This window comes from Nansenia antarctica (assembly GCF_963989245.1).
Source record: "Nansenia antarctica genome assembly, chromosome: 14".
In the NCBI taxonomy this organism is placed as follows: domain Eukaryota; kingdom Metazoa; phylum Chordata; class Actinopteri; order Argentiniformes; family Microstomatidae; genus Nansenia; species Nansenia antarctica.
Genome location: NC_137684.1, coordinates 7,703,433 through 7,715,648, shown reverse-complemented (window position 1 = coordinate 7,715,648; position 12,216 = coordinate 7,703,433). Strand labels below are relative to the sequence as shown.

At 43.5% G+C, this 12,216-nt stretch overlaps 1 protein-coding gene across 1 annotated transcript in view; it reads right to left on the bottom strand.

Annotated features, from left to right (window-relative positions):
* Positions 1-6,678: 6,678 nt before the first annotated feature.
* The window catches only part of b4galnt4a (beta-1,4-N-acetyl-galactosaminyl transferase 4a), a gene marked incomplete at both ends in the record, with an annotated part of 347,224 nt that continues 341,686 nt past the window's right edge, over positions 6,679-12,216 (bottom strand). The window contains one exon of the mRNA XM_080544549.1: positions 6,679-6,793. Coding sequence (XP_080400675.1) covers positions 6,679-6,793 — 115 coding nt within the window. The remainder of the gene's footprint in view (positions 6,794-12,216) is intronic.

Genomic DNA, 12,216 nt, shown 5'->3' with positions numbered 1-12,216 from the left:
AAGAGTACCATTACAGTAAACAAACGCATGAAGCCTCCAGACAGACTAATGGTAGCAGGTGGTGTCCTGCTCCACGGCAGCAGCTGCCAGTGTATCTCCCCCAACACCTCCCCCACACCTCCCCCACACCTCACCCACACCTCACCCATTCCCTCCCAGACCCCCCCCAGGCCACCCTGGTGCTCACAGCTCCGGTAGACACCACATCATCCATCTATCCCCCTCCCCTCCCTCTCACACACACACACGCATACATACACACACACACACGCACACACACACGCACACACACGCACACACGCACACGCACGCACGCACACACTGTCCCTCTCTCTTTCTCTCTCTCTCTCTCTCTCACTATCCCTACCACCTCCCCCCACCCCGATGGTTCCTGGGGTCTACTCATCCATTCAGTTCACCTGGGGTGAACCTGTGGAGGGGTGAGTCAGTGTGGTCTAACATCTCGAATGATTCATATAGAAATGCAATACAGAGAACAGACACGATCACCCCATTCTACAGGACCGTGTCTCCTGTCTTCTGTCTGTCCTCCAGGCCTCCCTGCGTCTACCTCCTCTGTCATAGTACCTTTCTGTAAAGCTGTGCCTGGATGAACAACCCTCCCCTCCACCACGGTGCTCAAGGCCGATTTAAGCTTCTGCGTCGAATTTACGCACGTCTACGCCGTAGCCTACGTAAGGGGTCTCCAAGTTTATAGTTCTACGTTCTACGCGGACCGCGTCGCGTTGGTCGGTGTACTCATAGCGGCATAGACAAATCTGCTTTTCTTATTCTATCTCGTTAACGGTACATGACTAAGACTCCATTCAAAGTTCAGTGTGTTCAGCATGCTATTCTGGTCATGGAGAATTTTAGTTTGGAATTCTATTGTGACGCGGAGATATTCGGCCGTAAGTGACGGGTCCCCCCCCGCTGCTGCTCGCACCACCGCTTCCTGGTTGACGACTCCCGTTGACAGCGCGGGGAGAGAAAAGTTCTACCCGGGAATTCGCTCCTAGCTGTGTCGACCGTGATAGCAGTGTCGTATCGACACCATTCAAATGGTTTTGGATTCCCTGTCCTCTCCCCTATCCGGACACGTTTGAATTGTTATCCTAACCCACGGTAAATCACAGTTATTAACCCGCAAAGGGTGCCTCCGGGCACCGTCTTTGCCCGTGAATAACACCGGCTATGAAGGTGGTAGAAACACAAGAATGCTTTGCTAACTTCACCATCGGTATACGGTCATTTTGAGCCCTGAACCACCGCGCTGACACCCCGAGAAGTTATGCTTTGAACCGTAAACTCAATGAACCGGGAGTTCACCCGCTGCTGCTCGCAGCACCGCTTCCTGGTGGATGAAACCTCCGTTGACAGCAGGGGGAGAGACAATTTCTACCCGGGAATTCGCTCCGCACTGTGTCGACTGTGATAGGAGTGTCGTATCGACACCATTCAAATGGTTTCAGATTCCCTGTCCTCTCCCCTATCCGGACACGTTTGAATTGTTATCCTAACCCACGGTAAACCACAGTTATTAACCCGCAAAGGGTGCCTCCGGGTTGTGCCTGACTCTTCCATAGGGCGCTCTACTCAAAGTGGCATAATAGCGATTGTTTTTAATGCTTGTTGTCAGGGGCGCCGCTAGAGATTCTGGGCCCCATGACAGAATATCATTTTGGGCCCCCCCACCTAAACCACCCATCAACCTAAACCCCGTTGAAGTTGATGAACTATTGATGCACTGCAAGAAATCCAATGATGGACATCTTTTGTAAATGTAATTTAAAATTACAGTTAATACAGGAATCAACAATTCAGCAAAGAAATCTCAACATTCTTTAACTTATTAAATTAAGACATGAACAACACAAGGACAAAAGTATAATTAAATGAAGATTGGAACCCAATTATAAAAGTATAAATCACACAAAAAGTAAAAAATATAATTTTAATGGGGTGGTATTGTGTCTAAATAAATGTAGATCTTGTAAAGATCAGTTGGCCATAATACTGTCAGGATTAGATCAATGAAGAATTACAGCAGAGAGATATTTACTGACTCAGCATTGCTTGTTTCACACAAAGACAAACGTGTCTTATACAAGAGGGAGCAACACAGACATGGTGCCAGCGAAATTTAATGTGAAATGGGAAGATTTTTATTTTTACACTGCGGCAGTACTGTAGAATAGTATACCTGGAGAGCTAAAAACTATATCTAGCCTAATGCACAACGATTCAAGATAGGAGTAAAGAGATCAAATCAAATCAAAGCTAAACGCTGGGCCTTCTTAGTAGCAAAATCTTTAATAAGATCCTTGAAATCTAGTGATGAAGCCAACTTGCTGTGCTGCTGTCATTGTCCTTTGTTACTTCTTGCTCTTCTTCTTCTGCCTCTTTACCTCTTATTTTTTTAAATTGTATTTAATTTAGCCATTTAGCAGACACTTTTAATCCAAACAATTACGAATTACAGGGACATTCCCCCTGGAGTAACTGAAGGCTAAGTGCCTTACTCAAGGGCACACTAGTAGTGGTGTGGTTTCAGGCGGGATTTGAACTCGCAACCTTCCGATCACAAGTCCAACTCACTATCCACTACTAGACCACCACTACCCCCCCCCCCCCCCACCTCTGCTCTCCTCTCTGGCTGCCTTGCTTGAAGAGGGCCCTGGCATGGAGTATCCATAGGTACATAATTCATAATATGTCCTATAATAGTAACATAATAATACATACATTACACCAGATTAGCTAACTTAAATGTTATCTAGCTAGCTAACAATATTATTAAGATGCCAGTGGTCAATGTTATTGCAATTACTGGAAGAACTATTAACTAAATATGAATATTAGCTAAAGTTGTATTCAATGCTTGCATGGTAATGCAGCATACATTAAAATATTCAAAATCTTAATGCTAACCCCAAAATCCTACTGCTCACCTCCTTCTCCTTCAACTGGGAGGTGGGTTGAGGGAAGGAGTCCTGATCCTGAAGCATCTGTGCATGACGTGATTAGCATGTAACATTATACTAGTTAGCTAGCTAGCTATAGCAAGAGTGCATAGCTGCTGGATACAAATTCACTGAGCTCTAATAACCTATATTTGGACCAAAATTGCACTCATCTCATACATTTAACTGAAATTATACTGACAGTGCACTGTAAGTTAACTTTACTTGAAGTTAATGTTAATTAGCTATCCGCTTGTTAAGTCTGACGTCAAAAGTGACGTTTAACTATTTCCGAGTCCAAACTAGAAATTCTCCGCACCAGAGTACCAGTGTACTACAGCGGGAATGACAGTTTAATCGTTTTTTAGACTCGGATCTATTCATTCAACAAGGGACACAGCACTTTCCCGTTTTCCCCATATTGTCAGGGTATTTGAGCCTCGGAAAAGCGCTATATAAATATCATTAATTATTATTATTATTTCTCCATTTCGAAGACAGCGCCTCAGCCAACGTTGGGACCCGGAAACACGTCACGACTTAACAAGCGGATAGCGAGCTAACTAGATCATCCACGCAGTGATTAGATCACTAAACCACTGTTTTTAGTGATTTTTTTACTTTTCTCTTTTGAGACCCTGACTTTGGCTTTGCCTTTCACGACATCGTCCACGCACGCACGCGTACATTTGATGCATTTCCAATCTGGCTGTCCTCCATCTGTCCCACACACACGTACTACAGCAAGACATGTTGGTCATGGAAACCTTGTCAGAATGTTCGCGGTAACGTTCCTTTAGTCTAGCAGCTCGCGCGCGGTGGACTGAACCATGCAGTGAATACATAGAGGGGTAAATAATAATAAGGCTTAATTTTGTTAAACATAGAGAAACAAAACTCCAGTTTGTTTCTTTTGTGACTTTTTTTAATACATATAATTATAATTTGAATTCGGCTACATTAACGTCCTTATGATAATAGTAATAATATTATTTATAAATATAATATATATATATTTTTAAAGATTCTCATGGGCCCCTGTCAGTGCTGGGCCCTTAGAATCGTCCTAACTTACCACACCCTAGCGGCGCCCCTGCTTGTTGTAAAGAAAAGTTCTATGATGCATTGAAATGACATTAAACTAAGATAATACGATGGTTATCATAATTTTTCAAATCTTTATTAATAAGTAATTACAGAAAAAGTAAAGGTGGAGAGGACATTTCTGTCATGGCTTCCGCATTTTGGTCGACGAGAGAGTCGGAATCTTGTCGGAATCATGTGCTACCAAGCGGACCAATCACAGAGCTTACGGTTGCGTGGAAACTGACGCGTACTTACATTTTTGGAGATGTGCGCGTCAACCCTCTCCGTAGGCAACGCAAGGCCACGCGGGCCAACGCAAGCTACGCCGTAGCCTACGCCGTAGCCTACGCCGTCGATTTTACGCAGAAGTTTAAATCGGCCTTCAGGATACATCTGTCCCAGGTTCGCTCCCAGTTACTGTTCATCTACCGCCACTGTTCCTATGTAAAAGGCACACATTTGGCCTCTCTGCCACCCCTACACCTACACCATCCCCCGCACACTTAGAAAACACGGTGCTAACTAGAACCGGAAAGGGTTCTTCGGCTGTCCCTGTTAGAGAACTCTTTGGAGAACGCCTTTGGGTTCCATGTAGAACCTTCAGTGGCACCTTATTGTTTCATACAGTGTCTCCCAGAGCCAAGGAACCGTTCGAGAACCTATGTCTAAGAGTGCATCTCACCTAAATGTATTTTGTTGGAGTTTATACAGATCCAGCATGTCTATATTAAGGAAATGTCTCAGTGCTTCTCCTTCTCTCTCGCTCTCTCTCTCTCTCTCTCTCTCTCTCTCTCTCTCTCTCTCTCTCTCTCTCTCTCGCTCTCTCTCTGTGTTTATCTCTAAGTATTCCTAGGCAAGGGAAGCTCAAAATCCTCCATCCTTTGACATAATCAAGTTCAGCTTAGCTTATGTTTCAACAACGGAATTGAATTTAAAAAAATACAGTATGAAAGCTCAACAAAACTTGTCCAGTTATATTCCAGAAGTCAGAGAGCACCGGGGAGAAATGGAACATACCAATCAGCAGGATGAGAGAGGCGGGGGAGAAATGGAACATACCAATCAGCAGGATGAGAGAGGCGGGGGACGGGGATAAATAAACGGTGTACCAATTCAGTGTCTGAGAGAAGAAGAACAACAATGTTATCCCTTCAAAAATATTAGTGCATTTATGCAACCCCTTTAGTCAGGAAAAGGTGCCCCTTAGTCAGGAAAAGAGACCCTTGTCTTGTAGCGTGAGCGCTGCGGAGGACAGCAGACCAGCCTTGAGTTTGTTTAGATAACATCAATCAGGTAGTTAGCGTAGCGACGGCTAGCCTGTCCGTGAACATGTTCTACGAAACAGCAGCAAGGCTATTTACAACATTACTGTAAAGGACATGAGTCTGCATGGAGAGAAGAGAGGCAGGGAGAGAGAGGGGGGGGGGAGAAAGAGGGAGAGAGAGGGGAGGGGGGAGAAGAGAGAGGGAGAGAGAAAGAGAGAGAGAGAGAGAGAGAGAGAGAGAGAAGGAGAATTAGAAAGAGAGAGAGAGGGAGAGGAAGAAGAAGAAGGAGAGAGAGAGATAGAGAGAGAGAAAGGGAGGGAGTGAGGTAGAGAGCAAGAGAGAGGAGAGATAGAGAGAGAGATGAGAAGAACGAGACAGGGAAAAGAATGAGAAGAAAAAGAAGAAGGAGAAGGAGGAGGAAGAGAGAGATAAAAGGATATCTGGTGTTTTGTCTTGGTAATCTCACCTGGCTCCATCATTCTGTCTGCTTTCCTCAGAAATGTACAGCACACACAACTGACCTTCATATACTGCAACAGTATGTGTGTGTGTGTGTGTGTGTGTGTGTGTGTGTGTGTGTGTGTGTGTGGGCACGTGTGTGTGTGTGTGTGTGAATGTGTGTGCGGGCAAGTGTGTGCACGTCTGTTTGTGTGTGTGTGTGTGTGTGTGTGTGTGTGTGTGTCTGTGTGTCTGTGTGTCCATATAGTAAGCACCCAAGTAATGTTCATTATGAAGCTGAATGAATCAGGCAGCTGATCCAACACAAACTCTTCAACACCCAGAACTCTGACAAACACCTGACACACCACGCATCTACACAACGACTCTGGTTTGAACACAGACAGACAGGTTCTCACAGACACATTCCTACTCCTACACCCACCACCTCGTATGGGGCATTTTTAGAAAAACAGAATCTTAGGTTGTCTTTTACAGAGCCTCGTTAGAAAAACACAACAACTCCCAAACAAATAAACCAAAACGAAACAAATACAAACACACAAAAAAACAGCTTTTTCCGAACAGTCTGTCAGAGAACATTGGACCAAAGACCACACGGAAAACGCCTCTCACGGCGGAGTTCTGTCAGTGAGGCGAAGTGAAGTTACCATCGTTCACATTTCCAGACTCTGTCTCCCTTCCACGTCAGGAAATAAACAAACATCCTCGAGGAAACTGAGGGGTCCTCAGAGACAGTGACAGAGACGTGGGCGTCCCCTGGAGGCGCCTGTTCGTAAAAAGGCTTGAGTCAGTCAGTCAGTCAGGCAGTGAGTGAGCTTGTCCAGGTCTCTCTCTCTCTCTTTCTCACACACACAGTGACATTGCAGGTTTATGTTAGGATCCTCCAGGCCCAGTAGGGGGCGCTATCCCTTGGGAGTTTTCTTGTTCTGGGCGTTCCACATGCCTCGTTTGGAGTGGTAGTAGTGGAAGAAGTTCCTCAGTCGGAGCCTCTCCACCTCCAGACCGTTCTGCAGCACCCTGGGGAGACGACAAAGAGAGAACAGGCTGGTTAGGAACTAGAGAGAACCGGCTGATTAGGAACCAGAGAGAACAGGCTGGTTAGGAACCAGAGAGAACCGGCTGGTTAGGAACCAGAGAGAACAGGCTGGTTAGGAACCAGAGAGAACAGGCTGGTTAGGAACCAGAGAGAACAGGCTGGTTAGGAACCAGAGAGAACAGGCTGGTTAGGAACCAGAGAGAACGGGTTTTGAGAGCACTTTTCTCAAAGTCACTACAGTACATTCTGTGGAGAGAACAAGAATAGATACATAAATAAAAAGTATCTATCTATCTATCTATCTATCTATGTATCTATCTATCTATCTATCTATCTATCTATCGATCTATCTATCTATCTATCTACACTATATGGATAAACGTATTGGGACACCCGAACATCACATCACACATGTGCTTGTTGAACTTCTCATTCCAAAACCATGGGCATTACCGGTAACATGGAGTTGGTCCCACCTTTGCTGCTATAACAGCTTCCACTCTTCTGGGAAGACTTTCTGCTAGATTTTAGAATAATGGTTGTGGGGATTTTCTCCCATTCAGCCACAAGAGCATTAATGAGGTAAGGCACTGATGTATGAAGGACTGGCTCGGAGTCGGCGTTCCAATTCATCCCAAAGGTGTTGTATGGGGTTGAGGTCAGAGCTCTGTGTGCAGGCCAGTCATCTATCTATCGGGCAATTACTTGAATGGATACTCTAGAGAACCACTGGTTCTGGAGACACAGCCTTGAGCTAAGCAATAGCAAAAGTCAATAGTCTAATAGACTTCCTCTGCATTTCACATTTCCATCATCCACAGTAACCTAAAGTACATAGGAAAAAGTGAAAGCATTTAACCTTGTAGCTCCCCACCATAAGGCATCCGTCTTGATGACAAGCAATTATAGGAATAAAAAGATATTCGATATTAGTGTTACAAAACGTAGGGGCGTGCTGAACTCCATGTTCTCGTATCTGTATCCGTTTTATAAGGACCGTTTTATAAGGACTGTTTTATAAGAATCATTTGTGACTCTTGTATTCTGAGGATAAGTCGCGAGTGCGATTCGAGTGCACAAAATGACCAGGCTGCGGAAAGTCGCTTTGGGACGGATATTAGCGAGCGCCTGTCACTGTTTCTCCTCACAAATCCGGCTAGCGGAGAAGTCGTGAAGATGATGACAGACTGAATCGGTAAACTGTTTATTACGAATGTAAAGTGTATTATATTTACTGACACTAAATCAAAGATCAATCGTTTTTTATTGAGCTGAGGTAAACACAAGTTGCTGCTGTCGTCTGCTCGCCTTGTGAAAGAGCTGGTGGGGTGGGGGTTTGGGAGGAGGGGGGGTGGGGGTTTGGGAGGAGGGGGGGTGGGGGTTGGGGGTTTGGGAGGAGGGGGAGTGGGGGTTTGGGAGGAGGGAGGGGTGGGTGGCACTGTTATTCAATTGGCACTTTATTTTGTTGTAGTTATTGTTTGAGCTGCTGTAACGCTTGAATTTCCCACAAGGATCAATAAAGTACCTTTTTATCTATCTGTCAGACCCGGCCCAAGGACTTTAGTTTCCCTAAGCCACATTTAGATTGTGGCTCCCCCCTTCCACGTTTCATCAACGGGGGGTGGGGTGGGGGGGGACTTTTCACTTTTCAGCAGGTGCTAGCAACACTCCTCAACTAGCACTAGGACTAACATTAAACTTGTGGTAGAGGGAGACGACGAGGGAGAGAATGATTGACAGGGTTGTAGAGAAAAACTAACTACTTAGTAGTCTGCTAACTTACGGAAGAGTATTAGAGCCACGAACTGATTATTTTATTTATTTTTTAGAAAGGGGGGGGGGGGTATATTCTGAGTTTAAAGTCAGAATTTCTGAGAAAAAAGTCAGAATTTCTGAGATTAAAGTCAGAATTTATTAGAAAAAGTCAGTTTAGTGTTTATTGGTATTACTCAGATGAGATTTAAATGAGGTAATAGTCTTTGTGCAGGAGGAACTATCGGGAAGTGGCCAAATGCAAGGCCATCGTTGGATGCATCTTCGTGCCATTTGAATGGGATTCGTGGTGCAACAAGATGTGAAACGACAGATTATCAAATTAATTGACCCTCAAGGTGTGGAACTGCGACGGGCACATCGTCTGCGGCGATGGCAGCACTCTACCTGAGGTCCTAATGCCCTCTGGCATATGGACTCTTATGACAAACTGAAGCCGTATGGAATCAATAGGGATCAATGGTTGCATCGATGGCTATAGTCGTTATGTGGTATTGATGGAAGCGTACACTACAAACAACGACCCAAAAGTCATAGCTGGATATTATATTCAAAGCATTGTGTTGGAGGATGTCCAGAGAGGCTGCGAACTGATAGGGGCACAGAACATGGGTCAATTAATTTGATAATCTGTCGTATCACATCTTGTTGCACCACGAATCCCATTCGAATGGCACGAAGATGCATCCAACTATAGCCTTGCATTTGGCCACTTCCTGATAGTTCCTCTTGCACAAAGGCTATTACCTCATTTAAATCTGAGTGATTTCTCCTTCTGTAGCCTAAAGACCCAGTTCACGACAACGTTGCTTCAAAGTACGAATACTTGTTATAATAAGGTGATTTTGTGCCAATAGAAAGAATGTCCTTATTACTAAAGCCAATTCCAAAGTATAACTTGATAAGAGCATTCATGTCATTCATTTTAACCAGTAGTACCAATAAACACTAATACATTCAGACTTTTTTTCTCCGAAATTCAGACTTTTTTCCTCCGAAATTCAGACATGTTTTTCTCCGAAATTCAGACTTTTTTTCACAGAAATTCAGACTTTTTTTTCACAGAAATTCAGACTTTTCTCTCAGAAATTCTGACTTTTTTCTCAGAAATTCTGACTTTTATCTCAGAAATTCTGACTTTTCTGATCCAACGGACCCACAGGTGGATCCGAAGTGATATAAAGAGCTTACCTCGATCAATTCTCTTCATCGATATCACATTTTTTTCCGAGACGGTAAACACGGCCGAAGTCACTTCCAGTTTTCTCCAACTGGAGAATGTGTCATGTCCGGTTTCAACGCCGAATTTCCATACCATTGGTCGGCCAACCCCAAAAAATCCCCCCCCCCCAAAAAATAAATAAAATAAAATCTGATACATGAGAAAGGTCAAATGGCACAGATGGTGCCAAAATATCTCCAATTGGCCTAAACATATCCAACTTTAGTGTCCGCCTAAACATACCTGTACTAAAACAGGTACAACGTTGCATTTGCTCACATTACTAGCATCGACTTTGGCACAAGTACTAATAAGACCCTGGAGTACTGATTCCTAGATGATTTGGGCTTGGTCATCAGGTTTCCAAGGTGATATTCACTGTAAAAGCTGTTGTTTTTTTAGGCGGAGACTGAATTTGAGATTTTTTATAATGTTCTAGCTCTATTTACTCTGACACAGTAACATAGATTTTGATTCTGACACTTCTACAGCCACCCCACAGGTGTTAGCTTTCATTTGATAACAAGATCATTATGAAGGCCCTTGTGATTGTGGAGATATTATATATTCACTGTGCATGTCATTTCGAGCAGAAAACCAGAAAAATGAGGTGGATAAGAATCTCCCTGAAAAAAGTCGAACAAAATAAAAAAAATCAAGTTTAATAAACACATTTATTATTATACACTGTGGCTGTGCAGTGCTCTTTTTCTGATTTGGTGAAGCTAAATGTAATGTGCACTGTGGCTGGTGTATTGTTTAGGCTCATACATGTGATGGTTCATGTAACAGTTTTTTTTGTTGCTAACGTTATTGTATTTGTGTCAGAGCAGCTTCTCTTAGCTACACCGAGTCTATATTAACGTAAGCTATTAGGCTTAACTGGACCTCAATGTTTTCAGCAGGTTCGAGCAGTTCAGTGTTATAGCGTTAGCTAGTTGGCTAGATAAGTTAACTTAGGCTGTGTCCACCAACAAGCTGTATATTTAGCTAAACGGCACCAAGCTAAGGTAGCTAGCTAGCTAGTGTTAGCTAGTGCTAACGTTCACCATCTCTGTAGTCAGCTCTGTATCGCCAGTGGACACGCACCTAATGTCATCATTCCGTTTATAACAGCAGTTAACGTTACACTGCTTTCATTTTCAGAATGAGGGAATTTGATGAGAGCGATGCAGTTAATGTGCAACAACTGGATGCAGGGGGAAAGTGTAGTTGGAAGTAGGGATGCACCGAAAGTTCGGCCACTGAAAAGGCTATTGAAAGAGCTATTGACTGATGACTGCCTACTGACAAGTCATATAATTACAGCAAACATGTCGGTAGTTTGGCATCTGTCCTCTGAACGACAAGGAGAGACACATTCCAACATTGACTTCCGTTTTCACGATTTCAAAATAAAAGCGTGAGCTAAGCGTTGTTGAAAATCAATGACAAATCGCTAGTCAACTAACACAGCTTGTTTTGTGAGCCTGCTAACAATGTAAAGTAGTGTTCTAGTAACTAGGTAGAGTGGGGATTACTCACTGAATCCAATGCATTGCAATATTTTGGCTAAGATAGATGCCACAGTTCAGGTTAAGTCAGTCACTGTGGATTGTTGTGCACTCTGAATTCATCAGTGATTGTAGTGTCTAGTGTGTGTCAGTTGCGTGTGTTATGTGTTCCAAATGTCTACATTCAATTCTAGTCAGTCTAGTTATCTCAAGCTTTTTATGTTAACAATCCGTGTTGCGTTTGGAAATAGGGCTGTTGTGTCGCAAATGCCAGGGCTGTTTTTTGATCCCAGTCTGCCCCTGCTGCAACGCAATGGATTCAGTGAGTAATCCCCCCACTGCTACCTAGTTAACACTACTTTACATTGTTAGCAGGCTCACAAAACAAGGAAATTGATTAAAAAAAAAGTCTGAAAAAAGTCAGATCCCGATATGCGGACCAAAGCATTAATTTAGAACGTGTCACAAACACCATTACACATATCTAATCATTATTTTTCTATTAATAAATAGTGTAGCCTACAAGGCAGGGAGTAACTCAACCCTCTTGAATAGTTTCTACCTCAGTTTGTATGGTTTGTTGAGTTAGCACAGGATTAATATGTGGAAATTACAAATGAGGTATTTGATACCTAGAAGAGTTGTTTTATTCATTTAGTATTTAATTTGTATTTTGTTCAATCCCAGATAGGCTGTGACTTAAAGTTGTATGGCTTTGTAGATACACTAAGACAAAGTCTAAGTTCCAATCACTGAGGCATTGTGTTCTTGAAATTGCATCATTAACGGGTGTTTTCGTCCACAGGGGTAGCAGAGTTTTTGATTGACGGGTCGTAAGCTTGCACTAAATCGTGTGTCCTAAAAAAGTATACATAGACTGATTATGCCAGAGGCCAGCCCTGCTATCTATCTATCT